The sequence below is a fragment of the Caretta caretta genome, chromosome 3 (genome assembly GCF_965140235.1).
Source record: "Caretta caretta isolate rCarCar2 chromosome 3, rCarCar1.hap1, whole genome shotgun sequence".
In the NCBI taxonomy this organism is placed as follows: domain Eukaryota; kingdom Metazoa; phylum Chordata; order Testudines; family Cheloniidae; genus Caretta; species Caretta caretta.
The window spans coordinates 192990691-193017561 of record NC_134208.1 but is presented as its reverse complement, the minus strand read 5'-3'; the positions used below and the strand labels follow the sequence as shown (position 1 = coordinate 193017561).

At 41.3% G+C, this 26871-nt stretch overlaps 1 protein-coding gene across 4 annotated transcripts in view; it reads left to right on the top strand.

The window, feature by feature from the left end:
- The window catches only part of APLF (aprataxin and PNKP like factor), a 101057-nt gene that overhangs the window by 21603 nt on the left and 52583 nt on the right, over nt 1-26871 (top strand). For all 4 annotated transcript variants that reach the window (XM_048842748.2, XM_048842752.2, XM_048842750.2 and 1 more), the window contains 5 exons: nt 6125-6291; nt 8237-8429; nt 10068-10194; nt 12135-12322; nt 19218-19621. In XM_048842748.2, the coding sequence (XP_048698705.1) occupies nt 6125-6291; nt 8237-8429; nt 10068-10194; nt 12135-12322; nt 19218-19621 (1079 nt within the window). The remainder of the gene's footprint in view (nt 1-6124; nt 6292-8236; nt 8430-10067; nt 10195-12134; nt 12323-19217; nt 19622-26871) is intronic.

The following is a 26871-nucleotide window of genomic DNA, read 5'->3' as shown; positions in this document are numbered from 1 at the left end:
ACTTATTTGATTGTGCCCCCCTTCTGTGTGTCTGTAGTCATTTACGCCTCTCCCCCAAGTACATATACCATCATGCAGCTGCGTAGGGAGAGTGGAGAGCAGTGGCTGCTGGCTGGGCACCCAGCTCTGAAGGCAGTGCACCCCAGGAGCAACGCAAAAATAAGGGTGGCAATGTAAAAAGTGATATTTGTCAATATCACTTTTCACAGCAGACTTAGCACCCCATTGCCACCCTTATTTCTGTGCTGCTGCTGCTACTCCGGGGCTGACAGCTGGAGCTCTGCCATCTCCAGGGGAGAGACGAGGGGGAAGAGAGGCTGAGCTGCCTCGCAGTGAGGGATTGGGGAATGGGGGAAGGAGAGCACCAGCCCGATGAGGGATTGATTAGGCAGGAGGGAAGAGAGTCCTAGGTCAACAGGGCTCTGGATTTCTCCTTTATCCCTGCCTCCTGAGTGTCCATGTCCCTTCTGCATGAGACCCAGCCACCTGGGGCCAACAGTCAGAGCTGCTTAATAATAATAATTAATAATAATAATAAAAAAAGGCAGGGTGGGGGAGCACAGAACCTGCACCTCCCTTGGCACATTCCTGTGCATCCTTTGGGAGGCCTACCCCATAGTTTGAGAACCACCGCTCTAGACCTGTGGTTCTCAACCTATTTTCTTGTTGTGTGTTTTCAGTGGTCTGCAAACACATGCTACAATGAAGTACCCGTCCTGTTCTTAAAGGGACAGCTCCTATTAACTGAGCTACACGCTATTTTTCATTGTATTTCTAATGTAACATCCCAATTCATTTGTTTTGCATTATAAAATTATTGCAGTTACTCAAGGGACTTCACATTCTTCACAGAAATAATGTGTATGTATTCATATATGTATAACTTGTTTATACTACATACAAAATGCTATACTAAAAGAACATGAAGTTTGCCAAGTCAAGCACTCACACTTGGAAATGCCTGAATTAAGTTTGCCTGAGCATTATGGTACAGTATGTACTTTCATGATTGCATTCTATTTTTTTCTCCTGTGTGGTTGGTCGGCAAGATTTGGACCCAGGATCTTCAGATGCACAGCATACACTTCTTCTGCTTGAGCTAAAGAAGCAACTAGAAGCCAAAGTAGGCTAATGGAGAGTAGAGGAAAATGATGCAGTTTGCTGGTGTGTTACACAACTATTTGTGATAACCAGCACACAACTGCTGTATCAGGATTACTGTGTTATCTTCCTACTTTTGGTAGCTGAGTGTTGTTTAGTGGTTAGAGCAGTGATTACAGATGGGGTAACCAAGCTCATAGGGCTGGGACAGTCATTCTGAAAGATAGTGTGGTCAAGAAGATAGCACTTGGCGCTTTCATAGTAGAGACCTAGGTTCTATTCCCAGCTCTGTCAGAACTGGCTTTGTGGAACTTGTACAACTTCTCACTTTGTAAAAGGCTGTTTGGGGGAATGTTGTTTGCCTAGTTGTTTGCCTCTGATTCTAGGGCTTGTCTACACTGGCAAGTTTCTGTGCAGTAAAGCAGCTTTTTGTGCTGAAACTGCAGACGTGTACATGCTGCCAAGCCACTTTGTGCGCAGAAACTCCTCAGTTGCAGCTCTGCAAAAAAACCCACCTCGATGAGAATTGTAAGGCTATTTGCACAGAGGCTCCAGCGCTCTATTGCCAATGTAGATACTTGATTGCTTTCTGCGCTGTAATTGGCCTTCAGGGCTGTCCTATAATGCCTTAAGTGACCACGCTCCTTGTTTTGAACTGGGCTGCCTTGGAGACATGCACCCCTCCCGTTTCAAATCACAGTTTCTGACAGCCGTTGCTCCGGGACACAAAGCAAACCATTAATGTGGAGTGCTCGTGCTGTTGAACACAGAGAGGTGTCTGTGTGTGAGAGGCTGATGTCGGGGTTTCCCCTCCCCCTGCCTCAGGACTGGTTGCTTCCTCCCGCTGTCTGAACTTACAAGACAGCATGCTGACACACTCTGTCCCCCAAAACAGTCTGTCTCTCCCCCACCACACATACTCCCTGTGTCACGCTCTTCCCCGCCCCCACACTTCAGTTGAAAAGCAGCTGGCAATGCAGTAGGATGCCCATGGAACAATGGGATTGGGAAACCTGCATCATGTGATGCTGTGCCTGCCCCATGAGGCATTGCAAACCCTTCCCAAAGCGCCCTGCTGCCAATTGCACCGTGGAATAGCTACCACAATGCACTGCTGTCTTTGCCATTGCAAGAACTGCTAATGTGGATGCGACAGCAGTTTAATTCCAGCATTTGAATAAAAATGGTATAACTTGTGGCGCAGAAACTTGCCAGTGTAGACATACCCTTAGAGGTGTGAGTGAGGCTTTGGTCAGTGATTAGGATTGTCAACTGTGCAGCAATACGAACAGCACTCAGCTGAAGAAATGAGACAAGTACCCATGTGTGACGGGTTCCCCCCGGGGTGCCAGCTTGAACTGGGGTAACACTGAGCCCCCCAGACCGACTAGCCTGGGCTTCCTTCACACTGTACTGCTGTGACCAACCTGCCAAGCCCCCTCCCAGGCTCCAGCACACACACACAGGTAGGGACACACCCTGCTGCAGTACATACAGATGCTGTGATCAACTCTGCACGAGGAGGCTACAGCTAAGGAACTGCCCAGCTACTCAAGTGCACACCCCCTTCTTGAGTGTAAACCCAAAATTATACCATCTTGCGCTGCACAGAGATCTGTACAGCGTAAACTCCTGACAGTTGCTCCCTCCCTCAATTGTGGAGAACGATATATACAACAGATTTCTGTCCCAAGTTATAAATTCCCGCACACTGGCTTTAGACAAAGCAAAAGTCGACTCGGAGGGGGCCTTATACTGGCTGGACCTCCTGAGCAGCAGCCCTGTGTGGGGCAATCTGGATGGGCAATCTGGGTGCGGGTAGCTCAGTTGGGGATCCAGGTGGAGGGGGGGTCTGGCTGAACAGGGACTTGTTGGGTGGGTTCTGGGTACAATGGTAATGGGATTCTGCAGGGGGGTCCAGGTGAAGGTGGTTTGGGCTCAGCATGGGGGGGTCTGGGTGTGGGGGTTCCAGATGCTGGTGGAGTGGTGCTCAGTGGGGTGGGGAACCAGGTGCAGCTGGTTGGCACTTGGGGTGAGGATCTGGGTGTGGGTGGCTTGTCAGGGTGGTCCAGTTGCAGGGGGAGTGGGGCTCACTGGGGTGGGGGGGCTCGGTGAGGTAACGGGGTCTGGATGCATGGGGGTTGGGTGGATGGGGGAGCAGCTCCCTATACAGGGATCCCTCCCCCTGCAGCTGAGGAGTGATGGATGCAGGAAGCGAGTGTGTGTGGGGAGTTCGGAGAGCTTCCTGCAGCTGGGGAAGAAATCTGGGGGTGGGTCTGACCTGGCCCCGGATGCCATGCAGGGAAAGAGGAAGTCCCATGCTCCCCAGCCGAACTGGGACTAGCAGCTGATTCCGGCACAGGGTAGGAGCCACTGGCCAGGTCTTCCCCAGTGCCGCCCTGCGCCCCACAGTGATTTACCTCACCGCTGGCTGCCCTGGGCACCTGAAACATAATGCTGTGGAGAGTCACATGACTGCTCTTGTGGCTTCCCTATCAGAAAGTCATTCTTCTGCGGGGAAGCAAAGAATCCCTCCAGGAGTAGAATTTTCAAGCTTCTGAAAGTTGTTACATAGTTTATTCAGGCTTGTCTGGAAAATTAAACTACTGTTTGCCTTTCTTGCACCGCTAACAACTTGACTGTAACTGAACAATTTAGATCCAATTTCATGGCTTCTGAGTCATCACAGACCTCTGATCAGAGTGCACATTTGAACAAGTTCTACCTCAGACCTTTGCCGTGTTCTTCTCCCAAAGCATAAGTTGTGTGGCTGACGCACAGTAGGCCCATATTTTCCCATCTCGGACTGGCGGTTAATTTCTACTGTTCTTTTCTGCCACTCTTCCTTCAGCCTCTCTTTCCTCTGATTCGTAGTTTAGGGCTGCTGTGCTTGATGTCACTCAGAGTTTGTCTACACTGCAGTAAAATAGGAAAAACAGAGGTGTTAAAGAACTTTATTTTAAAAATTGTCAGAAGTTGCAGGAGTTGTCTTCAAGCAGGATAATCGTGGAGGACCCATCATAGTTGAAGAAGGATAGAGTACCACTATTTTTTTCCCCAATTCCCTAGACATATCAAAGACAGGTAATGACTTTAACTTTTACATTTATCCGGAAGAGCACACAACCTTTTTTCTTGACAGAGTTCATAGGTATTTTTCAAAAACTGTTTACAGTTAGAGGATTATGGAACAGATCAGAAGATAAGATAAATGTGTCATGCTTCTGAAATTTAACCCTGTGCTTTTTATATTGCAGGAATAGAATCTTATTGTGATGTGCGTATGCTGTAAGGACAGGGAAGTTTTCAGAGATCTTCACTTTATTTTCTTGTCTAAATAAATTAAACAAAGTTCATACTGTTATCTCACTCCCCATCACTGAATTATTAATTTTAATTATTCTCTGTGAATGTAAATAAATGCCCTCTGTCAGCCAGTTAGAAATGTAAATAAGTAGTGATTGCAATCTTTGCAACTACAGCTTGTAGAATTGAACGGAGAAGCCGAGAAGATGACCTAGGTGACTTTATTCTATAGGGAACAATTATAATGCTGAGGTCACCTAAAATTGATTAGTAGTACCCAAGTGCTTAACTTTATTAAGTGCCATTGATTCCAATTGGACTGTTTAGTGTGTGATACACAGTACATAAGTAATTTTTTTGCAGGATGCAGGCCTAGCTCTTCCTAGCTGCGGACTCTCCCAGCACATTGGACAGTAGTTCTTATGTATGCAAGCTCATAGCAGACATGATTTTCTATAAGCTTTCTCCATGAAAATCAAGTAGTTTTGATGGCTAATAGAATTAAATGCATTAATTCATATACTTCATCTAATATATCCTGTGTCTAAAATCTTAGCTTTTCACAAAGGTAGGTAGTTTTGAAGTCTGACTGTTGAGACTAGAGAGATCAATAAAAAGTTAATCTACAAGAAGGGCTGGATTAACCCGTCCCTGGTCCCTAGGGAAACATACACTTCTGGGATCCTGCCTTCTAATCTGAATAACAGCAGCAGCCTCCGGTTCCTTTTTTTTATTCATTGCTGGTCCCAAAAGAGGCATTGTTTGCTATAATAGTCACAAAATGACGGGAAATGCAAGCATAAAGGGGGGAGGACACGGAGGAGGAGAGACGGAAGGAAGGGAAAAATACACTTCAGTGATGTTCCCTCCCATACATGCCATTGCAGTAAATTCCCATCCCAGACTGTACGTTTACTACTGTTGTCTGTACACTTACTACTAGTGGCTTCTTTATCCAGTGCCACCTTCCTCTCCTTTACTATGTTGGGAATGGAAAAGTGAGTCTCTGTTGTGTGGTGGAAGGGTGAGGACTATCTCTTCCCACTCATCCACTGGTGCAGATGTGTGCGTGAACTGAAAAAACTTCACTCACTTGAGTGAGTGGTGGCGTTACCTAGCACATGGGTCATAATACCCCTCAAGTAAGTGAAGTTCTTTTAGTTCACGCACAAATCTGCATTGGCCAAAGCAAAACGTTGGTCGTTCTCCCCCCGCCCTCCCAATTGGGGTCCTACTAGGCATATGCCTAGTTTGCCTATGAGTTGCTCTGGTCCAATCTGCAAGGTGTAATTTATCAAATGAGTCATTTAAAAGGTTTAGAACACTGAATATATTGGATTTTTTTTCAACATTTTCCCCAGAGTTAAATCTTACCTAGACCTCTGGTGTAAAATTGGTACAGGAATTATTTCATCTTCATAGAAACCAAACAAAATTTAACTATAAATGGAAATATCAACTCAGCCTTATAGCTTCTATTGAACAGCTACCAGTACATACATAATATCGATATAAAAAAAAGTTTATAAGTGGGAATCAGTTGTTTTTTCTAATACTGTACTTTATTTCTATTTAACATGCTAACAACTATTCAAAGGTTGCAGCCGTATCTGGAATGGTGTTAGTAACTGAGTCAATGCTTCGCTGCGTAATGTAAGCTACTAGGATTCCTACGGCATAGCACATGGTGTACCAATGTTCTTTTTTAAATTGACAGGTCCATGTAAATCCTTGTTTTTATCAATCACCTGAGAATAGCCATCTATTACCATTGGAAACAGATGAATGGCACGCTTTGAGCCCAGGTGACAGCTTTTCCCTGTTAATCGACAAATACATTTTCAAGGTCCTCTCTACACACTCAGATGTGGAAAGCACACTAAGGTAACGATATCTGATGTGGAAAAACCAATAGTAATACTAGTTGTAATAGAAACTTGTTAATTATAGTTTTCTAAGGCACAACAGATCTTGAATGAACAAAAAATAAATCCAAATAAACATCTGCTTAAAGTCAAGTTTAAATTATTTTATCTCTTCATTAAGAAGATAGAGGGAAAGCATGAAGTAACTAGATCAATCCATATCCGATATATACTGCAGTCCCAATCCTGGAGCCCCAGTGAGTGATTTATTGTAGTATCTGGCGGGGAGGTTGTGGGGAATGAGAAACATGTACCTGCTTTATCATTCGTACCTGTCAGTGTTTTAATAAATAGAATCAAAAGCGCTTTTGTATCTCATGGGTGAGATTTTCAAAGGCATGGCACCCAACTTCCATTGAAAACCTGTGTTGTAGAAAGTGTGGGGAAAATTGAACTTTACTTAAATAGGTAGTATAATGTTAAATGTAATTTTAATTTAAAAAATAAGCTTTGCTTAGCAACCATTAAAAGGATTCTATGTCCATACATCCTGATCTTACAAGTAGGAATCTTGTTTTAAAGACATTTTAGATGTAACCCTTTAGATCTAACTTTTTTTCTGGTAAGTGAGTTACCAAAATATTTATTGGTGGAGGAGCAGAAAAATTACCACGAACACCACTCTCGGGGGACAACTGATTTGAAAGAATGAAACATTTACATTGCTGATAGACACTGTACGTCAGATGGTTCCTATAGTAACCAAAAATTACTGCATACCTTACATTTTCAATTCATTGTGTATTTTCTTTGATACTACACACTGTCCAAGTTGTGGAGAGGAGAGAGCTAGTAGACGGGCAAATGTTAAAGTACAGTTGAAGATCCTGAATCATATTTTAAACTCTTAGAAATTTTTAAACTTCAGAATTTTTTTTAAAATACACTGACTTCTAGTTTTCCCAAGGGCACTATAGTTGTCCACAAGCCTCAAGACTGGAACAGCCAACAAGATTTCTGTTTTTTAAAAAAAGCAAAAACCTATGTAAAGATTGAAAAACGTAAATAGATGAGTGTCAAATTTCAGCCTAGCGCAAATGTTTATCAATTGCCAGCTATTTTATGACAAAACAATGTATGTTGAATTATACAAGTGTGTAAGTAGAAATTAAACCTATGCGCAAATATCGTGCTGAATTAGGCCCCAAATGAAGAAGTGCATTTAATCTATTATATATAGTCTTGTTTACTATTTCTGATTTATAAAGCAACAACAATCTGTACTCTCTACTTTGAAATAAGCTAGTAGGAGAGAGAATGAAAAATGAGCTACTGCTACAGGGAATGAAAAATGAATGTTTGTTTGAGATATGAGAGCTGGGAATGAAAGTTGGCTTTTCTTTCTGTTCTATTTTAGGATTTTATGCTGCTGATTACTTCTGTAATATTTGTATCTTTTAGAATTTGAATAACATACTTCAAAACCTGTATTCATTTTATGGTAAAAATTATCATTTACAATACTACTACTGCGTTATTGAAAATTAACAGCTCTTACAGTTAAATGAAGGCAGAAACCAGTTTATTTTATGGTCAGTAATGCAAATCTAGTTTCACCTTGTCATATTGGGGTTTTGTATGGTCTTGGATCGTAAGTTGTGCTGACTGATGATTTGTTGCTTTTAGGCAACCATGTAGTTTGTTGCCTAGATACATCATAGTAAAAAATTGCCAACAGACTTAAGAGAACGTTATTCTAGCACCATTAATATGTATGGTAGATGCAATACAGTAGAGGTTTCTTGTTGGTCTCTTAATATCTGAAACTGAGGTTTGCTTCTATGTTATGACATTTGAGTGGAAATAGACATTTAGAATACAAATAAACTTGTGTTCAGTTCAAATAGATAAAGGAAGTTTTTGAATTTTTTTTCCACTAAAAGATGCATTTTAATATACTATAGGAAAAATAGCAAGATTGCTGCAGATGAAACAGCAAATAAATCCTCTTCAAGTGGTCATCCTATCAAGATGTCTTGTGATCCATCTTTAGTAGAATTAACATCATGTTCCAATAATAACATACAAGTGAAAGTACATTCTCTATTGGAAAGGACAGCAGAAATTCCAAAAAATGAGACTTCTTCCAAGAGTTTGGTGGGTGTTAATATCTGATTAAATATTGCAACAGTCTGTATTTTTGGAAGGGTGGTCTGAAAATCGGGTAAAATGAAAATTGTTTTTGTTCTTGTCTCTATACCTTTTTAAAACCCATCATGGGGGAGTAGGTTCTTTGACAAATCAAGAGGCTGTTTGAGAATACATTATCTTGATTTTATGTACTATAATAGAATTTCCAAAAAATTTTTGCATATCACAAAAGCCGTAAGCTGACGTGCCTGAACTTTTCCTTATACCTTATAAACAGGTGCAAAGCAGTAAAAGATTTCTTCAGAACAAAGAATGGCTTTGTAAGTGAGTGATATCCGAAATAAAATTTGTATTTTGTGGGAGAAACAAGTGTTGAGTTCTGCTTATGTCCTTACAAATCCTGTTGCGTTCCAAAGCACCGTGATATACTGAAAAAAAGGGTAAGGTCAGGACTCTGACTGTGAACAGGGACGTGCCCCAAAAGCCATTGCCTAGGGGAATGTACAACACAACACAGTGCTTGTACCCTGCTGAAAAGCCTCTGAAGTTCACATGTATCTAGAACTGTCGACACACTGTTCTGGGTCTAGGTCAGGGAATAAGATCCACATGTATTGTTCACACAGCTTCTTTCAGTTGGTTACAGCTCTGGAGCTGTGTGTCCAGGATCAGACAGAATACAGAAAAAAGGTTCATATTACCCTGCTTTTGTAGTGTTAATGTTTCCTTATGTTTGTGGTAAAGAGGCTTAGAGCCAGAGTTTGCAAACAGAACCGAATTTTCAAAACTCTAATGTCTTGTTATCTTACTCTGGCGGAGTAAAAATGGCTTTCAGATAGTGTAATTATTGAGATGCCAATTTTATTTTATTTTTACTACTGTTGCTTTTCTAATGGAGAAAGCAATATAATGCAAAGACAGATGCAGGACAATTGCTCTTTGATAACATACTATAGCTGATATTTTTCTTTATAAGTACAATTGAAATGCCAGCCTTCATCACACTTACGAGACTTCCAAAATATATTTTATCCCTTCTTAAAAGCAGAGGTTGTCCTGGTTTAAAACTGACTATACCAGTCAATGATCATGTCATAAACAGAGTTTGTGTGTTTTTCTTGTTTCTCTAGCCCAGTTCTGGAGTCTTTGTTTCTGAGCATAACTTAACTGGGAGCGAAATAGCCACTTGAGAAATGCTGAACTTTTTTGCATCTCCCATTCTGTATAGTAATTCAGTGTTCCTTACTCTCACTGTCTCCAGGCTTTCTGATGCTTCAGTGGCCACAAACCATGTGGCATCAGTGGCAAGGTATCAGTGAGATCTTTTATGAACCTTTTGGTCTGTAAATGAACATAGGCTTTCTTCTGAGTGTTAAGGAGGTCTTAACTGTGGGAGTAAAGAGAGGCTTCTTTAAATACTGATTGGCTGAGAGAGTAGGAGGTGCCAAAATGTTCAGCATTATGACTGACTTTTGCTTCCGTTAAGCTGTACCTACAAGAAAACCAGGTCTGTTTAGGCTGTTTATGAAGACAAAGCTGCTTACAAATGTCTTTTGAACAAAGTCTTTTTTTCATAGTTTCTGTATCCTAAAACTAGAAAAAAAAAAAAAGTACTGTGGTACTAATCAACAAACATTATTTCAGTTTTTTTCTGCTAGTTGTAATGAAAGTGAGGAGCTAAAACCTGTCTGGAGGAAAAGGATGCTTCCATCTTGGATGTTGCAAGGAGACCTCATGGTTCAAAGTCTTTCAACTCCAGTCACTAAAAGAGGTAAGTTAGTAATGCAATACAAAGTACTTATGACAATATGCATATTCTCTGCTTTAATCTCTTCTGACCCATTGATATGGGAAAGTGCAGGTATAAACTGATTATTTTTCCCCCACGGAATCCTCTTTACATTCATCTTTATAGTTTGACAGATGGCTGAACATATTCGCTTCTGTTGCTTCCTTTGTCTCACGTTATCGTCTCTGGTGTTTGCAGCATGCATCCAAAGAGAGGGTGAGTGAGCTAACAGTAAGCTGATGTTTTAGCACTTTTATTTTGACCTGTAAGCCTGACACGGAGGGCACATTTGCCTTCCCAAAAGCTTGTTGACAATTTCTTTCTTTTACATGTTTGGTTTTGTTAATTCTTTTTCTTGATAGATTACACCTTGATGACAGGTTTACCTATATAACAATACTGGTCAGTTTTATAGTGCCTGTTATTCCAAAAAAACATGTCTTGAAGTTTTTTTTTTCCAAATTTCAACAGCATCAGCAATACTTCAGCAATCTTTCTGCAATTTGTCCAAGGCTATGGAAATAGGTGTCAGTGTATTTAGCATATCTTCTACATTTGTCTTTAGTTTGTTGTTGACTACTTTTATCATTCTCTAGTATAGAAAGACAAGGTGGGCAAAGTAAAGTCTTTTATTGAACCAACTTCTGAGCTACACACCTTGTCTCCTGGGACCAACACAGTTACAACAACTCTGCAATTTACCGGTATAGTAAGACATGGTAGGCAGCCCAAAAATGAGTTCGCTAACCAGTTCTTCCAGATTATTCAGACAAGTCTGCAGCATCATCTTCAAAGTCATTGCCTTCTGAGAAGCATTTTTCATAATATTTCATTCTGAGAACCAGACCTTGCATCTTTTTGCGGCACTGTTTATATTTGGCACGTGTTCCTTTTTTTAACCCAGAGGTACAGGGATTTCTTGAAGATATTCCCTGTTTTATGACTTGCAGCCAGTGCTGTTTTTTTCCTCCAGTTCCCAGATGTTGAAGTCAACACTAGAGGCTGCACTCTGAAGAATGTTGTCCCTTTTTCCCACCGTGTCCTTTGCACTGACACCAGCATTGCTTCTTTCTGGTTGCACACGTTGCTCCTTCTCTCTTGTTACATAAGTCCCCTGTTTGTTTGTATCTCTGTCTGTGTACACATGCAAGGAGCTACAGCAAGGCCATTAATTTGAAGTGCCTTGAAGCAAGGGCTGGTAATTAGTGGGCAGATCACTGTTTTCCCACAAGCTAGAGAGTAAGTTTTCATGGTGGGTGGAGTCATAAATATTCAGAATTTGAGAACTGAGCCAAGCAGAGCTAAGACAGGGAGAAGGGTTTGTCTCATCTGCAAATCAGATCAATAAGCTCTCTATTCCTACATCCAGGTCATTAATAAATAACACCAAACCCTAAACAGATCCCTGTAGAGCCCCACTTGGGATCTTCCTCCAATCTGATGTCATTCCATTCTTTGTTTGTGGTTGTTTAATCAATTATGTATCCACTTAATGGTGGTTCAGCTAAGGCTGCATTTCTCCTGCCTACTTATCAGAATGTCATGTGGGACTATGTCAAAGCCTCGCTGAAGTCCTGGTATATTATGTCCACTGCATTTCCCCCTATCCTTTCTATCAAAGAAGGAAATCAAGCTGTTTTGGTATGATTTGTTCTTAGTAAATCCATGGTGGCTGCTAGTGATTACCCTTTCATCCTCCAGGTATTTTCAAATTGAATGTTTTATACCTTGCTCTAGTAGCTTCCCAGATATCGAAGGATTGGTCCTTTGATTGGTCTATAGTTTCCTGGCTCCTTTTCCCTCCTTTTTAAAGATGGGCAGTACATTAGCCTTTCTCCAGTCTTCTAGGACCTGTCGTGAGGTCTTGAAGATTGCATTCAAGGTTGGATCCCATAAATGTCCTCCTTTTCTTTTTCTTTAAGGTGGTGGAGTAACAAGAGGCAAAGGGAGAGGAAAAAACGATATGGAACCATCAAAGTCAAGAGCAAATGTGCAAGGGAGAAAACGGTTAGCTTGTGAAGAGCATTTAGGGGATTTCAAAGAGATGGGACAGGATCAGGGAAAAAAGAGCAAAACTACTGAAGAGGAAGCCACTGGCCCCCCATCACGGGTAATGTTTTTTGTATGTTGCTGAGTCCCATTATTTTAATATTATTGAAGTGCAGTTAGCAATGTTAGAGCTTTAAAACTGGTTCATCTCTTGCATTATAACTATCTTCAGCTTTTTATCTCATGATAAAATGTTTATTCCAGATAAAACGTGCCTTACCAGCATTGTACAAACTAGAAACAGGAATTACTTTAAGGTAAAACAAGAAACCTAGGATATAAAGTACTGTTAAGATTCTTCTGTCAATGATCTGCCACCCCTAGTGCTAACTGTACTACCCGTATCCGTGTTTTGGGGTTCAAAAATTGAAATATACCATAGGATAATCTGAAGGCTTTTAAAAATTAGTGGTGATAATTTGGTAGTATTTTATGTTTTAATCCCATTTACTAATGGCTTTTTTCCAACATATGTTAGAAGGTAACAGATTTTGGCTTGATGGTTTAGTTTTAGAAAAGATGAAGAAACCTCCATGTCTTTATTTTCTGTAATTTTTCCTCTTATTGATAGTTATGTTTTTTCTGATACTTTTACCTTCTGTGAATTTGCTCAGGTTTTTGTGGTTTGTTTTGTTTTGTTTTTTGTCAGTAGCACCATTTACCAGCGTTGAGATTAGTGCAGGGAAGAGTGGAAGGGGATTTATTTTTAATAGCAGTGATTTATTATAAGATATAGTTTTCTTGTCCTCATGTATGTTTTTGTGGCTTGTATGATCACCTGCTGAAATGTTATTTACCTCAGTCTGTAGTTCTAAGACTTCTTTATGGCTTCCCCTCCACTATCATAAACATTCCATAAATTTTCTCTAGTTCGTAGAGGAGGCAGGATGTGAAGTTTTTGTTATAGGGTGTCTTGGTTTTTAGATTTTAATATGTGATTTTGGTGGAGATGCTGGTAGTGTGGGAAAGCTAGGTCAGGCAACTGGGCTTTACATTTTCTTTGGAAGGCACCCAGATTTGTGGTCATTCTGATCTCTTCCAGAAGTGAGTTCTACAGTTGTTGACTAGTTGCCAAGAAAGCTGTATGGATCTGAATCTTTGGGTTGCCAGTTCCATTGTTTCAGTGGAATTTATCTGTTGTGGCATGTCATGATCAGTGACTGGCCCCTAAGGTAACTTGGGCAAATTTAATAGGAGTGCTTTAAAAATTAAGACAAAAATCTTGAATTTGACTTAGTGTTCAACAAGAAGCTAGTGAAGAGACCTGAGCATAGGGTGACATGCTCTTGGCTCAGTATTGCTGAGTGAGCAAGCTGCTGTGTTCTGAACCAATTGGAGCTCTTTTAAGGCTGTCAGTTCTATTTCTAGATCCAGAACGTTGAAGTAATCAAGACTAGAGGCTGCAAATGTATCGAACACTATGGTTAATTTTTAATCCTGAACATGGAAAGAGGCTTTTTTTTTTGAATCCATGACTTTTTTTGATAGATATCCAGAAGCAGTGAGGATTGCAGGAGATCATGAAGTCTGTTGGACGGTCACAACAATCTGAGGGCAAACTCCATCAATGGAAGCTGATGATATTGAGGTGACAGGTTCTTCAGTGCTTCTTTCGGTCTACCAGCATCACTGTAATCTTTCCTTGATTCAGCTGATACATGGTGCTATCTAGTATGATGGGAATATAAAGCTTGGTTTTGTTTGCAAGTTGCTAAATCTATAGAGGTGCTGTTTTGCAATCTCCGCTAGCTGCTTTGCAAAGATGCTGAGCAGACTATAGCAGAGGCTGGATTCTTTGCTATTCCCCAGGAAGGGCTCTGGAAATTGAGAAGCAGGTGACTGTCTGGATGCAGTCTTATTGAAGCCATCTTAGTTCAATCCTATAAACCTCATCTGTGAGGCAGAGCAGCATTATTTCATGGACAGCTACATTAAGTGGTGTGGGTAGCTGCAGAAATTGGAGGATTTCATAACTTATGTTGGAGAAAAGGTGGCAATTTTTGCTTTTTCCATGGCTAACTCATAGATTTGCAAGAATTCCTTGTGCTTGAGTGTCTGCCTGTGCTGTTGCCTTCAGTGCTTGAGTTTTCTTCTTTCCTTTTCCTTCTGTCTCAGGTTATCTGAGACCCATGGTGATCTGGGAGAATAGAGGGGAATAGACCCCTGTTTTAGCCTCAGTGGCTGTGTTTGATGCCTGGGCGGTGTCATCTATTTCATGTCTTTTTTTGTGGGACGGAATTTCCTAAAAAGGTGTTTTGAGATTAGACTAAATCATGACCTTTTGTGAGTAGGCCATTTTAGTAGGTTCTTGTTGCTTGGGTGGGGGGAACTTTCTGATCTCAGTCCAAAGCAGGTGCCTGTTGGTCAATAAGTTTTTCCTACCTTATCTGTAGCCATGTCCTAGGCAAAAACTACCTCATGTGTGAGCTGTTTTTTTTTTTTTTTCACTACTACTACTTGGGTGACAAGCTGAGAAGTAAAATGATAATGAGTTAACAAATGCTGGTGAAAGAACTTTTGTTTTCTGGCAGCAGAAGTCATCATTTTATTGTCAATATAGTGGCTGTTTGAGTTTTCATAAACACAGAGCGTGACATACAGTATGTGCCTTAGTTTTGTTTTGCTACACAAAGGAAACAAGAATTCACATTGCAACTTCTGCAAAACGTTGTCACCATTTTCTTTCTTGCTGCTAGGATTGTAAACATAATTACTGGCAACTAATTATGAAAAAGCCACATTTTGTGATAAGATAATGAGGCTTTCCCTGAAAAATGTTTGCCTTTGAACATCTATTTAAAAAAAAAATCTTAAAAAGAAAGTCTTCTACCAGTCACTTGATTTTAATGGTTTAAAGATCTTTCTTACATCAAAAATTAACATGTGAATTTATCATTATGGGCATGTCAGAGATTTTTTTTAACTATGCATTTTCAGCCATTAAACTATATTGTGATCAGATTACACTGCGAAGACTATCCACATTATTTTACCTTTAATGTGTTTACCTTGGAATAAGCTCATCATGAACAGCTTAAACCTTATGGATTGTTTCTTGTCTCTTGATGTAAAAATATTCAGTTTGCCAGACTTAGTATTTCAAATGTGGACTTAGAAGTGTTAACAACACTGGAGAGAGAAAGATTGCATGGAGCATTCCTTATAAGGGCCACCCGGCTTTGTGAAAAAGTTAATTCCTTAGTGCTGTTGGAGAATTAGAACAGAAAGTCCCTTCTCTTTAAATAGAGAGTAAATGGCGGAGAATCTACTGTCAAAGTACAACCCCTGCATTAGGCAGAAAAGACATGGCTTATACTCTCCCAGGACTTGAAAAATTAACCATGCACCTACTAGTTGGAGAATGAAGCCTATTATCCACACAGAACCCATCCTTGGAAGTGAAATTTCACTCTGTTACAGTAAGTTTGGAAATTATGTGTACAGTACCTTGAGATCTGTATTTATGTAACAATTTGAAAAAAGCCTTTCAATATTAATTTAAAATGTTCAATATTAATGAAACCCTATCAATATTAACTTAAAATATTACATTTTACAACACAAAGCTAGGGCTGCCAACTTTGGTTGGATGAATTCCTGGAGGTTTCATCACATGACATAATCTTCAATTAAAGATTAATCTTTAATTCCTGGAGACTCAAGGACAATCCTGGAGGGTTGACAACCCTACTTAAAGCATGCATCGGACTTCACAGGCATGAGACAAAGTCCCCAAGGAGCTTATAATGTAACAGCCTGCTCCTATAGATGTTTACTGCAGAGCACAGTGCTTGACATGATAAGCTTCCCTATTGAGTAGTGTACCCTAAAAGTACACTTTCCTCATGACAAATGATATAGCGAATGAGTTATAGGGTTGATAATGGAACTCTGGTTGCAGCTCTAAATATGAAGCTGTACTGAGTGGTTCCATATTCAAAGTAGCTTTTAATTATCTTTAACTCAAACACAACGTAACCACTTTTCTTTAGACTTCGCAGAAAAAAATTAGCTGGTTGAATGCCATTCTGCAATTAATTCATTGTTTCAAACATGGAAACACTAATTACTAGATGAGCCATAAAACCCTAGTGCTTCAGCCTCAGAACATTATTCCACTATTACCATACTTAGCTAAGGGAAAAAAATCTCATATAGAGTTGAAGTATAGAAGTACCTCTTTGATTCACTCTAAGCTGCAGCCAGCCAACAGAAAGTGCGTGTTTGACGTGATTGCCATGACCATCACAAGTAATAAAACGGTTGTCTATAACTTTACTTAATTGCTCTTTTCTTCAGTGAGACTACTGTGCTTGGAAGTAAGTGTTTGTAGCTTAATTAGACATAATATAGACAAAGGAATGGATAAAGGGTTGCTGTGGGGGAAAATATCATACAAGATAGAGGGGGATGTTAGTTGGGCCATTCAGTCAATCTCCCTGCAAATGCAGGATTATTACCTAGTGCACTTTTTGTGTTTTGTGCAGTCTAGTTTTAAGTCTCAGACAATGAGGGTGGTCAATAGGTGGACTGTGGCCCAGATCCAGACTGCCAGATGCTTTTGAACAGACAGCAAAATCTTTTTATTTACTTATTATTATCATTGTTGTTTTTGTATTTTCTCTGGAGTCTGATCTTGACTATACCTTGACCAAGAAATTTGGACCTTGACAAAAAAGTAATTGACTACCCCTGTTTTAACTGCTCCTCTTGTGAGACTATACAGCAGGGGTGGGCAAAATATGGCCCATTTAACATTTCTGTCCAGCCCGCAATGACTAAAATTTTTGTCCTCGCGGTGCAGCAGGGCACTCAGGCAGGCTGCCTGCATGCCATGGCCCCATGCTGATTCTGGAAGCGGCCGGCTGCTGCTGGCATGTCTCTGCGTGACCCTGGTGGGGGGAGGGGAGGCAGCTCCCAGGAAACTGGAGGAAACCGGCCCATGGGAGCTGCAGGGGCGGTGCTTGCAGGCACGGGCAGCGCACAGAGACCTGCTGCCCCCCTCCCCACAAAGGGGCGTGCAGAGACGTTGCAGCAGCAGGCTGCTTCTGGGACCGATGTGGGGCCACAGCATGCAGGCAACCTGCCTGAGCCCTGCTCCGCCGCCGGCTGGGAGCTGCCTGTGGTAAGCGCCTCCCAGCCAGAGCCTTCACCTCGCACCCCCTCCTGCACCCTAACCCCCTGCCCCAGGTCAGAACCCCCTCCTAAACCCAAACTCCCTCCCAGACCCTGCACCCTCTCCTGCACCCTCAGTTTTTGCGCGAATTATTTTATTTGGTGGCACTGCAGTGGAGGGGTAGGATTTAAAAATTTCATTAATATAGTAGAAATGTGCAGCCCGTGTCGACTTACCAAAATTCATGGAGTGGCCCCCTTGTGAAAACTGTTGCCCACCCCTGCTATACAGTATATCTAATTATCAGGAAGGCTTACTTGATATTGAATAAATTTTATCCCACTAGTCATATCAGTGTTTATTTTTGACATTCATTTGGTTAGTTCCAGATTTTTAAAGGAACATGCGCGCGCACAAAAAAAGAGTCCAAGCCGCTAAATCAGAGAAATACCACAAACTTCTCAAAATTATATTACTATGAACTGAAATAAATGTACTGGAGGGGAGCCTTTCTACAATTAACACTGTAGACCTCATAACAGTTTTGTAGTATATTAAAGCACTATGTAATGTGTATATACAGTCTGTAGCATTTGTGTTTCTAGATTAGAGCTGCGTGAATAACTGGTTTTTCATTCACTGGCAGTTCCAAAAAATTGTGGAAAACTTCATATTGGGTGAACCCAAGCCTGAAATTTTCTTGAATTTTTGTTAAATCAAAAAGTCAGAAAAAAATAGTTTGGAGTTGAGTGAAACCTTTTATTTGAAACTTTTTGTTTGCTTCAGATATTTTTAACGCTTTTTCAGTAGTGCAAAGGAAATTTTGGAAATGAGCTAGAATGACAAGGGGATTTAGGTGCCATTCACAAAGCTGAGGAAGTGCCTGTGTCCCCCATTTATACTTAACAGTCAAATTGCTAGGGCGCTCACCTGGGATGTGGGAGACCCAGATTTGAATCCACACTCTAAAGCAGGGACTGAACGCAGGTGTCTCCCTTTTAGGTTAGTGTCCTAACTACCAGGCTTTAGTGTCTATCTCTCTCTGTCTTTGTGTGTCTCTCTCATCCAGTGAACATGGGAGGGGGGCGATCTGAGTTAAAGTCCCTGCCCCAGAGCAGGGATTCAGATCCAGGTTTTCGAGCCTATGTGAGGGCTCTAATCACAGGGCTATTGGTTTTGTGAATGTTGCCTACATCCCCTTCTGAATCTAGCCCACGAAATCAAAAAGTTTAATTTTGGAAATGTTGAAAAAAATAGTTTTAGCATTTCTAATTTTTTTCCACCTGAAACAAATTGACAAAATCTACATGAATTTGCAAATGGTTTTGATTTGACCTGAATCTGCATTTTGGACTGAAGGAAGTTTCAGCCAAAAATTTTTCCCAGCCCTAGTCCCAGATAGTAAATAGGGGAGCATATGCCTTATAGAAAGGATCTTACACAAGTTATTGAGATAGAGGCTATACTATGTATGTATATATGTATGTATTTATAACTGAGAGAGACCTCACAAAATTAAAAGGAAGAATTTGTTAGCCAAAGGTTCCAGCTCTGACCACAATAGTTTTGACAAACTCTAATCTGTTTCTTGACAAAGATAGAGTCCTGAACTGAAGCTTCTGATTTAAATTTTATTATAAACACAGAAAAGATTTGTTTTAAAAATTGTATTTGATTGTATCATCTCCTCTGTAGGAACATATGTCCTGAATGTTTATGATTGCAGAATCTGAAACCTGCTTACATTCAGAAGTACATTATTCCATGAGTGGTCCATAGAACTATTTGCACAGTAAGGCACTCTAAAGATTGTTGTGATCTTTTATTTTCTATTTCACAGGATGCATCGGGAATACCTCTTAGCAGGGCTATGAGGAAAGTGGAAGAGAATGATGATAAGACTGTGTCACAAAAGATTGAAAGTTCTGTGGAGAAAAGTGATTGTCAGCTCCACAGCAAGAGGCCTGACCACAGGCTAGATGCAAAAAGCCAGCTCTCCACTGACACAAATAAAATGAATGAAAGGGAAAACAAATATGAGGTAATCCATTCTGCAGGCCAACAGACTCACCAGGACAAGCCATCCCACTCTCATGTTTCCCTAGCTGACACTCAAGAGCTTGATTTAAATCAGGATCCTGAAGCTGAAGATTTTAACTCAGCCAGAAGCACAGATGCTCTACAGAGTTCTAAACAAACCAAGCAGAAGAGAACACCCTGCATGTATGGGACAGGTTGCTACAGGTAAAGTGGAATTGTAATTAAGCTAGGTTTCAGAGTAACAGCCGTGTTAGTCTGTATTCACAAAAAGAAAAGGAGTACTTGTGGCACCTTAGAGACTAACCAATTTATTTGCTAGATTCAAATTACGCTAGCAAGTCACTACTTACCCCAAATGGGAGATAATGGTCAATTCATTAGTTTCCTTTTTAAAAATATTGTAAGGAAAGGATTAGAAAAGATCAAATAGAGTAGCAATCTTTTTAGAAGCATAAAAAGGGATATTCTGGAAATGTTACTGACCAGTCAATATAAGCTCAGCAGGGGGCGAAATAGGTCAGCAAATTAGAAACCACAGTTCAATAAGCAATAGAACAACTTGCACCAGCCAGTTGCAAGTACAGTAGAGAAAAGGAATTGAACTGGAGAGAATGGCCGACGTGTGTGTATTTTATTAACTGACAAAGATTTTATTAGAAATTGTAATTTTATGTATGTGCATTTGTTGAAGCAATTGCATGTTCTATCTTCTCCCAACAGTTAATTCTTCTTCAAGTAGTGTCCCGATGGGTACTCCACTCTAGGTGCACTTTTGCACCCTGCACATTTGATCAGAGATTTCTCATAGCAGTGTCTGTTCGGGCTGTGCACGTGCCAACTGCCCTCAGTTGCTTCCCAGCTGCCTCGGCCCAAGGTGGATCTCTGGCAGTTGTCCCCATTGAGATTACCTCAACTGTGTCCCAGTTTTTATTCTAGTTCGTAGCATCCGTGTAATTAGTTAGTAAGTAGTAGCAGCTTTCATTTCCTAGTTTAAAAATTTTTTTTTTCCATATATATTATATAGATATTACTTAGTAGATGGTTCTTGTTCACTGGGAGGTTATCATACGCCTATGTTTCAGACGTTGATTTGTCATGCTAAGAAGCAGTCCTGGTAACCAACAGGCACTCCTGGTGCATCTGTTGTCTCGGGGAATTACACGTTGCCCAGAAGTGTAACTTCTGTCTGTCGTTAGAATCTAGAGCCAGAAATAACAGGGAGATCAAACTTCCCCTCCACATGATGAAGAGCTCTCTGTGCCCAGCTTTTGACCCAGGTCAAGGGTCCCCTCTCCCCATCCTTCTGGGTATATTGGTCTCCGAGCAAGTCTGCTGCCTCCACTGTCTCTGAGCCACGCTCCTCAAGGGCATCTAAGAGGAAGACCCAAGGCTCCTCTCATAAATCTTCCAAAGACCATGCTCAGAGTTCTCCAGGTCAGGAATCTACCTCAAAAAAGCCGTTGTCGTTAGTACTGAAGTAGCTGAAGACACCATCTGCTCTCCAGTCCAGTACCCATGAGGCTGCTGGTTCCTCAGGTATCGAGGGCACTGCTAGACCAAAAACCAGCCAAACCTCAGGCCTGGAAAGATCATCAGTACTGTCAGCAAACCAGGAAAGATCATCAGTAGTGTCAGCAGACTGAGGTGGCAAGAAGAGCTCTTCCTCTCCTGCCTCGGTACTGAGGAAGCCTGCTCGAGTTCCTACTGCACTTCCCTTGGAGGGACCGAGACTCACTGTACTTTCAGCTCCTTTTGCCACTATTACCTTGGTGCAGACCACAGACTCGGTACAGCAGGAGCTTTTGTTTTCCCAGGGACCTGACTGTATCTGAGATGCCCAAATCTCTGCTGTTCAGCTCTGGCATATTTTCAATACCAAGATCACCGGAAATTCACCTGGTATCGATAGTTTCATCTCATTTCTCTGGGTGCTCCATCATTCTCTAGTGAGTTTAAGGAACAGGATTCTGATGAAGACCTTGTCTCAGTTTCCCAAATATTGGTCCAGGGCTCTCCTCCTCACCCTTATAGAGGCCCCTTTCCAGAAGTCTCTGAGCTTATGACCACTCGTGGCCCAAGATCGCAGCCACCATCTCACTGGTTTGAACACCCATGGGTGCCCCCTCCTATAACACCTTCTTGGCCATACTGGGATCCTTGGTTAGCCTATTGCCAGAAATTTTTTAGGACTTCAGGCACAGCCCATCACAGAGAGAGGCAGCCTTCATTGCCTGCCCTCTCTAGGAGTCCTGATCCTCAAGAAGAAACCTCTGAGAAGCTGAGCCCATGAAGAGGTCTCTCCTGCAGCCAACATCTCCTGATGAAGCAGTTTTGCCTCCTCCTCCATCCTTGGTCAATGATTTTAAGCAGTTTCAGGATCTGGTCAAGAGAATTGCTGACTCTCTCTGCAGATATCTCTCAAGGAAGTTTGCCTCCTCATAAGCTGCTTGACATCCTTCAGAAAGCCTCATCTGCCTGCATAGCCTTAACTGTCAATGAGACCCTTCTGGACCCCACAAAGATCATTCAACACATCTGAGTTTCTATTCCACCTACATGCAAAAGAGTGGATAAGAAATACTACGTTCCAGACTGAGTTTTTATTTTCTCATCACTTTTTTAATTCTTTGGTGGTTAACGTAGTTAACAAATGTGGAAGGCAGCATCATGCTAAATCCACACCCCATGACAAAGATCGTAAGCGTCTAGAACTACTTGGTAGAAAATCTTATTTGTCAGCCTCCTTACAATTTAGAATTGTGAACTACAAGGTGTTAATGGTGAAATATAAATATATAAACTTCACCAAACTGAACTCTTTTGTGGACCACCTACTGGCGGAGCATGGAAAGCAATTCAAGGCAATTATTGGGTAAGGCCAACTGCTTGACAGAAAATCACTACAAGCAGCTCTCTTGATGCTGTTGATACTGCCACCTGTTTGATTTCTACAGTGGCAGTTCTGAGAAGGGCTTCCTGGCTCCAGCTCTCCAGATTTTCTAAAGAAGTCCTTAATACGGTGGAAGGCCTCCCTTTTGATGGTTCTAAACTGTCTGCAGATAGCACAGATGATTCTCTGTGCATCTTAAAGGACTCCAGGGCTACTTTGCATTCTCGTGGGATTTATACACCTGCCTACAAAAGAATGTTCAGCAATTCCCAGACAGCTGAGAGATCCCATACTGCCCAATTCCCAACCTCCCAGAGGTGGTATGAATCACATCAGAAGAGAGAGAAATTCCAGAGAAGGAAACCATCCACCTTTCAGCTTTGACCTCTCATCCTTTCATCTCCAAACAGTAATTTTGATGGGCTGGTCCAGGGTCTGAATTACTATCCTCATCCTTACCAGCTGTATCAATTCACCTGCCTTCCTCCCTTTGGCACCTGCCTTTACCACTTCAGGCAGGCTTGGAGTCTATCACTACAGATAAATGGGTGTTGGAGGTCATCTCCACAGGGTACATCATCCACTTTTTCACTCTTCCATCGACAACACTTCTTTTCAATCCCTCTTCAGGGACCCCTCTCACAAGAACTTGGTTTGTCAAGGCAGAGACTCTCTCCTACACTTGGGGGCTACAAAACAGTTCCCATGCAGCACAGAGGAAAGGGGATATGTTCCAGGTTCATTCTGGTAACAAAAAAGAATGACCATTAGAGACCCACCACATATTCTATATTCCATAAACAAGAGCTGTGTCCTGCTCCAGAGGCAGTCTGGGTCACTGATCCCGGGGATATGCCTTTCACCTTCATTGGTTGTCGGATCTACTGAATGCATTCCCACCCACTCCTCAAATAGCCAAAGTTCTACTCAAAATAAAAAAGAACAAAGCCAGAGTCATCCTAATAGTTCTGACCTGTCCCAGACAAACATAGTTTCCTTACCTGTTACAGCTGACCGTTCACTCTCCAGGCCGCTCCTCATCTCCTCTACTGGGAAGATCCTTCGCCCCAGTCTTCCTGAGTGCTTCGTCTCAAAACATGGTTGGTCGATGGCTCTTGGGATTAGAGACAACCTGATCAGAGGAGGTAAAAAAGTACTGTTACCCAGCAGAAAACAGTCTATTCGCTATGCATACTTTCAAAAATGGACAAGATTTGTCTGTTGGTGTGACCTCAAATGTATTCCATTGATGACCTCATTGCTGCCAGCTATACTGGACTGTATCCTAACACTAAAAAGTTTGGGACTATTGCTGAGCTCCATTAGAGTCCATCTGGCAGCATCATTGCTTTCCATTCTCAAATAGAGGGTTATTCCATTTTTGCCCACCCAACAACAGTGAAATCCTTCAGGGGGTTTGGAAATCTCTTTGGGACCTCAGTCTGGTTCTTAAATGCCTTACAAGACCACCATTTGAACCAATGGCTACTTGTTCACTCCTCCATTTATCAATGAAAACTGGATTGTTGACAGCCGTCATGTCGGCAAGCCCCCCTTTCACAGTATTTTTAAAGGACAAGGTCACATTGGTGATCATGCCCCAGATTTTTACCTAAAGTCTCTGAGTTCCATATTAACCCACCCATTCACCTGCCAGTCTTCCTCCCTAAACCTCACCTAGATAAACAAGAGGCACTGTTGCACACTGTTACTGTCAGGCGAGCCCTAGCCTTCTATCTGGATAGGACTAAACCCTTCAGAAAGATTCCCTAATTGTTTCTCACTCACAGATATATCAAAAGGGTCTGCAGTCTCTAATCAAAGACTTTCCAGGTGGCTATCTGACTGGATTAGTTAAAGCACCTTCAGACATACAAACTTACTCTACAGAGTCCATTTCCACCTCTACGGCATTTCTCAAAAACCTGCCCATTATTGAAATATGTAAAGTTTCTATGTGGGCATATATTCATACGTTCGCGGAATACTACGCAATAACTTACGACTGCTCCCAATACTGTGTTTGCTGTTCTTTTGCTGTACTTTTTTCCATGCTCTGCTCTACTCAGAAGCCCCCTTCACCTCAGAGGGAACTGCTCAGTAGTCACCTAAAGCGAAGCTCGCATAGGGGGACACATCTTGAAGAACCACAGTTACTTCACGAATCTTTTCATACTTTGACATATTTTGTTTTGAATATAACTTGGTGTCTATTTGTAGCAAATAAAAATTAAAGGTTTTTATGTGTTAATTCTTGCTTAAAAAATAAAATTGAGCAATGCAGAACTTAGAAACTCTACACCATCCCTGGCTCCCCTTATATCTTCTGCAATACTGAGTCAAGGAGGACTTCAGGGTCTCTCCAAGACTTGTTCAGTCCTGCAAAGTGTATGAGCTGTGCAAAACGTTGGAATGCTGCCTATTATGAATGTCCTGAGAAGCTTTTATTAGCTTTACAGAGTGGTTCCTTTGGGCTCCCTCTTCCTCTCCTTGCCCAACAGGATCCAGAGTTCCATGTGTTCCTTTATCCTCAGTGCCACCTACCTTACAGTCCCATAGAGTTCCTTTTTGTCTTCTACTTCCCTTTGCCCTGCATAGACTTTTACAATAGCAAAAGGCTTGTCCAGCCATGAGTATTGCTAAGTCAGACAATAAGGTTGACTTGTGTAAAGAAGTGTTTTTAAAACATTAGTTAATACTTTAGCCTTTTGGAGATAGATAATAAGGTGATAAGTAACAGTCAGCATGGATTAGTCAAGAACAAATTGTGTCAGACCAATCTGATAGCTTTCTTTGACAGGGTAGCAAGCCTTGTGGATTTGGGGAAGGGGTAGACGTAGTATATCTTGACTTTAGTAAGGCTTTTGATAACTGTCTCGCATGATCTTCTCATAAACAAACTAGGAAAATGCAACCTAGATGGAGCTACTATAAGGTGGGTGCAAAACTAGTTGAAAAACCATACCCAGAGAGTAGTTATTAGTAGTTCACAGTCATGCTAGAAGGACATAATGAGTGGGGTCTTGCAGGGATCAGTTCTGGGTCCGGTTTTGTTCAATATCTTCACCAGTGATTTAGATAATGGCATAGAGAGTACACTTATAAAGTTTGCGGACGATACCAAGCTGGGAGGGGTTGCAAATGCTTTGGAGGATAGGATTAAAATTCAAAATGATCTGGACAAACTGGAGAAATGGTCTGAAATAAATAAGATGAAATTCAGTAAGGACAAATGCAAAATACTCCATTTAGGAAGGAACAATCAGTTGCACGCATACAAAATGGGAAATGACCATCGAGGAAGGAGTACTGCAGAAAAAGATCTGGGGGTCAGTGGACCACAACCTAAATATAAGTCAACAGTGTAACACTGTTGTGAAAAAAGCAAACATCATTCTGGGATGTATTAGCAGGAGTGTTGTAAGCAAGACATGAGAAGTAATTCTTCCACTCTACTCTGCGCTGATTAGGCCTCAACTGTAGTATTGCGTCCAGTTCTGGGTGCCACGTTTCAGGAAAGTTGTGGACAAATTGGAGAAAGTCCAGAGAAGAGCAACAAAAATGATTAACGGTCTAGAAAACATGATCTATGAGGGAAGATTGAAAAAATTGGGTTTATTTAATCTGTAAAAGAGAAGACTAGGAGGGGAGATAAGTTTTCAGGTACAAGGAGTCCGGTGGCACCTTAAAGACTAACAGATTTATTTGGGCATAAGCTTTCTTGGGTAAAAAACCACTTCTTCAGATGCAAGGAGTGAAAATTACAGATTCAGGCATTATTATACTGACACATGAAGAGAAACGAGTTTTCAAGTACATAAAAGGTTGTTACAAGGAGGAGGGAGAAAAATTGTTATTCTTAACCTCTGACAAGAGGACAAGAAGCAATGGGTTTAAATTGCAGCAAGGGCGGTTTAGGTTGGACCGTAGGAAAAACTTCCTAACTGTCAAGGTGGTTAAGCACTGGAATAAATTGCCTAGGGAGCTTGTGGAATCTCCATCATTGGAGATTTTTAAGAGCAAGTTAGACAAACACCTGTCAGGAGTGGTCTAGATAATACTTTGTCTTGCCATGAGTGCAGGGAACTGGACTAGATGACCTCTCAAGGTCCCTTCCAGTCCTATGATTCTATAGCCTATAGTCAGGAACAAGTATTGCTAATAACTTTGCTTAAATAGGACAGTTCTCTTCCAATACAGTCTATGCAAAAGCTTAAGGAGATTTAACTGTGAGGAAAGTTAGAAGGGTTGTAACCAGCCATATTTGAGCTTGGGATGCAAAGAAATTTTAACCACACGCAAATTTGAAATCAGGGTTTATGATTCAGGACAGGAGACAGTGGGGGCTGGATTAAAGATGGGCTGTTTACATTTTCTCAAGGCATATTTCACTGTGGAGCAAAGGATAAAGGGGAGCCAGTCAAAGTGTTGCTTACATAAAATCTTATGTAGGTAAAACAGAATAGATTCAAAAATATGACCAAAGGATCATAAACTTGCCCTAAAAGGTTCTGATTACCTTTTCCAGACCTGATTAAGAGCTCTGTGTAGCTTGAAAGATTGT